The sequence below is a fragment of the Citrus sinensis genome, chromosome 5 (assembly GCF_022201045.2).
Source record: "Citrus sinensis cultivar Valencia sweet orange chromosome 5, DVS_A1.0, whole genome shotgun sequence".
Lineage (NCBI taxonomy): Eukaryota > Viridiplantae > Streptophyta > Magnoliopsida > Sapindales > Rutaceae > Citrus > Citrus sinensis.
Genome location: NC_068560.1, coordinates 19818283 through 19822849, shown reverse-complemented (window position 1 = coordinate 19822849; position 4567 = coordinate 19818283). Strand labels below are relative to the sequence as shown.

Sequence of the window (4567 nt, the reverse complement as noted above, 5' to 3'; positions counted from 1 at the left end):
AAAAAAATTATTATAAAAGGGTAATATTATAAAAGTAAACCAAAAGAAATAAAAATAACGGTAGGGGTATCAATACTTTAACGGCAGAGATGTTTCGAGGCATTTTTGAAAATATAAAGACTAAATAGACACTAATCTTAAAATGCAGGGACTAAATGGGCTTTTATCCTTTATCATCCCCATATAGGGAAATGGGGAATTGAAAGAGTTCGACAAGTAATATTTGACACAGATTTTGAAGGAAAGACATATATGTATGGTTAGCATTTTTATTTAATGGTGTTCCGAAAAAAAAAAAAGAATTCTTTTTTATTTAGTGCAGAAATCAAGTATTTCTTCAAAATACAGTGTTTAGAGATTAGAAACCACAGAATTAACTTTAAAATTAGCTTAACAATGATTAAGTTTACTGATATTTGTTAGTTTCCATCAGCCCAAAACCATGTCAAACACTTGATACAAAAAAATTGAAAGCTTTAATGTATATTGAACTTTATTGTAGATATCTATGTGGTTACCTTAATTTATTAAAATGCATGTTCCATTGAAACGGGCTCCAATGCGTCGACAGCTGAATGTTTCGATCTGGTTCGATTCATGGTCGCATCTGCAAACGAAATTCTTCAAATAGCGGAGAAAACCATTTCTCTAAAAAAAAGATTTCTCAATTTTAAGAACTCATCCAATCCAAGGTTTTAATTCCCATCGTTGCTAGACTCGGAGAGTTTAGACACGAGTATGCGAGCGCAGTTAAATCGTGGAGACGCTGCCTTATTGGGAAATGACTGGAGCTTTGGCCTTAGCCTGGTTCTTTCCGTTACTGGTTTCAAATTCAATGGACTGAACAAAAAAAAAAAGATATGTTTATTGGTTTATCAAAAATCGAATCAATCAGTTTTCTCATTTATAAAACTGAATCAAACCGGCAGTTTGAATTAGGGGTGGGCACCAACCCGCCCAACCCGTGAACCCGACCCAACCCGTATGAATTTTTGCGGGTTGGGTTGGGTTGATAAAATTTACGGGTCGGGTTGGGTTGTTAAATTTTCAACCCGCACTGTTTGCGGGTTGGGTCGGGTTGTAAATTTTTAACCCAACCCGACCCGTCAACCCGTATATATGAATATATATTTAGCAACTTCTCTGAACCCTAAACTCAAATTTTCTTGTTTAAAGAACAGCTGCAGCTGCTCATCTGCTCGCGCATAGAACACAACAACATCACAACTCAACGTTTCTTGAAAAGCTGCTCAAATTGCTCAAACTACACATCGTCACATGCTTAGGTTCTTTCTTCTTTCTATTTTACTAATTTATTATTATTTTGAAACAAGTTGGTCATTTGATTTCATGATTTGGTGCTTTATAATATTTTTTTATTGATAAAAGTTGGTCAAATTTTGGTTGTTATGATGGTGTCAAGCTTAATCAACAATCGGATTAACATAAATAAAATAATTGTTATTATTACAATCTTAGGGAAAAAGCTTTTCGACAAACATCTCCTGGGCATTGTTCTGCAGAAATATATTCAGTATTACTATTAACTAGTCATGCTCTCAAATTCACATATGTATTCTATCTCCGATGGATTTTTTTTTCATAAAATTATTTTAATCATATTTATTTATTGTAGTATCCAAACATGGTTAAATGTATTAATAAAAGAGCTTTAAGCTTGCTGTGACCACTATTTGTTATTTTTTTGATTATTTGTTAATTATTAATAGGATAATAACAATATTCTTGGCCTGGAATTTTTTCCTTGTAGATGGAAGCAAATTCATCCAGTAATCCAGGAGTTAATATCTCTACACCTTCAACAACTCAAAGTACAACTGATAGTGCTATTAATACAAATGCAGGCAATGGAAAAGGTGGAAAAGCGTCAAAAGTATGGGAACATTACACAAAATTAGAGAATGATACAAAATGTAAGTGTAACTACTGTTCTAAAGTGTATGCGTATCATTCTAGATTTATTGGGACCCGTACTTTATGGAATCACTTGGCAGCATGCACAGCCTATGCTGATAGGAAAGTTGATTTAAAACAAAAAACCTTGGTGTTTGAGGATAACACAACTGGTGGTGGCAGTAATCTTGTGGCAATATCTTGTAGCAAAGAGGACATTAGAAAAGCATGCATTGAGATGATAATTATTGATGAATTGCCCTTTAGTTTTGTTGAAAAAGAAGGGTTTCGGAAATTTATGAGCAAAGCTTGTCCAAAACTTGATCGTTTTTCTAGGAGAACTGTTGCTAGAGATGTGTATCAGTTGTACTTAAATGAGAAGAATAATTTGAAAAAAGTGTTTGCTCGTAATAAGTATAGGGTTTGTATAACAACTGATTGTTGGACTTCAATACAAAATTTGAATTACATGGTTATTACAGCCCATTTTATTGATGATGAGTGGCAACTTCATAAAAGGATATTAAACTTTTGCCAGATCGATGATCATAAAGGAGATACAATTGGAAAATTGATTGAGTCTTGCTTGCTTGAATGGGGTATTGATAGAGTGTTTACAATTACTGTTGATAATGCAAGTTCGAATGATTTGGTCATTTCTTATTTAAAAAAGAAGCTAAATAATTGGGGTGGGCTTGTGTTGAATGGTGATTACCTTCATGTTAGATGTTGTGCACATATTATAAATTTGATTGTGACTGAGGGGTTGAAAGAGATGAATAATTCTGTTTCTAGCATTCGCAATGCTGTGAAATATGTAAGATCATCACCGGCTAGATTAGTAAGGTTTAGAAAATGTGTTGAGCATGAAAAACTTGATTCTAAACGTATTGTTGTGATGGATGTTCCTACTAGGTGGAATTCCACCTATTTGATGTTAGAGAGTGCTCTTGTATATCAAAAAGCTTTTGAACGATTGGAGGATGATGATGGATTTTATAGATCCTATTTTGAAGAGAAAGAGGGTGGAAAAAAAAGGATTGGGCCACCGGAACATATAGATTGGGTGAATGCAAGTGTGTTGAATAATTTTTTGGAGAATTTCTATGAAATTACAAAAAAATTTAGTGCTTCTTTGTCTGTTACATCACATTTGTATTTTCATGAGATGCATTCTATAGAGTCAAATTTAAAAGGATTGATAGTAAGTGATGATTCTTATTTCAGTGCAATGGCCAAGAAGATGAAAGAGAAGTATGACAAATATTGGGGTTCCCTCAACACTCTAAATAAGTTGTTAATTGTTGCTGTTGTGCTTGATCCGCGTTATAAATTGAGTTTTGTGAAATTTTGTTTTGAGGAGTTGTATGATGAAAATGTTGTGTGTGAGCTCATAAAAGTGATTAAGGGCTTATTATCTTCTTTGTATGATTTTTACACAAATAATAACTCTAGATGTGATAGTGGTAGCCAAAACCAATCTGTTAATGCTGTCATTTGTCCATCCGAGTTAGAGAAAAAAAGTGATATTATTGATTATAGACTAGCCAAGGTAGCAAAACTTTCAAAATGGAAAAAGAAGCAGCTGGAAGAGGATGGTGTAGAGTTGAAAAATGAAGTGGACAAATATTTATTAGATGATTGTGAAAATTGCTTTGATGATTCATTTGATTTGTTGAACTGGTGGAAGGTAAATGGTGGGAAGTATAAAGTTTTGTCTAATATAGCCAAAGACATTCTTTCAATCCCAATATCTACAGTTGCTTCTGAGTCTGCATTCAGTACAGGAGGACGCATTCTTGATCCATTTCGAGCTTCTTTGAGTCCTAAAATGGTAGAGAGCTTAATATGTGGGCAAAATTGGCTTTGTTCTTCTCGTATTGCCGTAGAAGAGGATACATCTTCGGTTGAAGATATGGCATTTTATGAATCAATTACATCAGGTAAATATTTATATTATGATTTTTATTTTTATTCTATTTATATTTTCCTTGTATTTATTTGTTATATCATATATGCCTAATATTTTTATTTTTATTGTTATATAGATTCAAGATTGGCATCAGATTTTGATGTCATTAATTTGGATTGATCTGGATTTTGATGTCATTGGACTGATCTTCATTACACTCCTATTGGTTGGTGTAGCAATGGTTTCGGGAAAACTCTCTTCCTATGTATGGAAGACTTATAATTTCACTCTTTGGACTTTAATGTTTTGTATTAAACAAGATTTTAAATTTATGTACTTTTTTTTCATTAGTTATGTACTAATAATTTGATTGCTAAATTTTGAAATATTGGATTTGTTGTAAGAATTTTAGTATTTGTGTTTCTTTTAATTTTTTTTAATTATTTTTTTATTTTTATTTAGACAATAAAAATGGGTTTTTTCAAAAGCCCAACCCAATCAACCCAACCCGACCCAACCCGCAGAGTTGCGGGTTGGGTCGGGTTGGGTTGAAAAATGTAATGGGTTGGGTTGGGTTGAATTTTTTCAACCCGTTCTATATGCGGGTTGGGTCGGGTTGGCTATCAACCCGACCCAACCCGACCCGTGCCCACCCCTAGTTTGAATTACAATTTATTCGATTGATGAGTTTTATTGGCTAACCCTACCGATAGTCCTCGAGCAAAAGACAAAGTTACTCCT

At 33.4% G+C, this 4567-nt stretch overlaps 1 protein-coding gene across 1 annotated transcript; it reads left to right on the top strand.

The window, feature by feature from the left end:
* The first annotated feature begins 1180 nt into the window (after positions 1–1180).
* Positions 1181–4173, top strand: LOC127902534 (zinc finger BED domain-containing protein RICESLEEPER 2-like). Its single transcript, XM_052441823.1, has 3 exons — positions 1181–1286; positions 1772–3857; positions 3963–4173. Exons 2-3 carry the CDS (start codon positions 1772–1774, stop codon positions 4004–4006), a joined length of 2130 nt encoding a protein of 709 aa, XP_052297783.1. The 5' UTR covers positions 1181–1286; the 3' UTR covers positions 4007–4173.
* Positions 4174–4567: the final 394 nt, after the last annotated feature.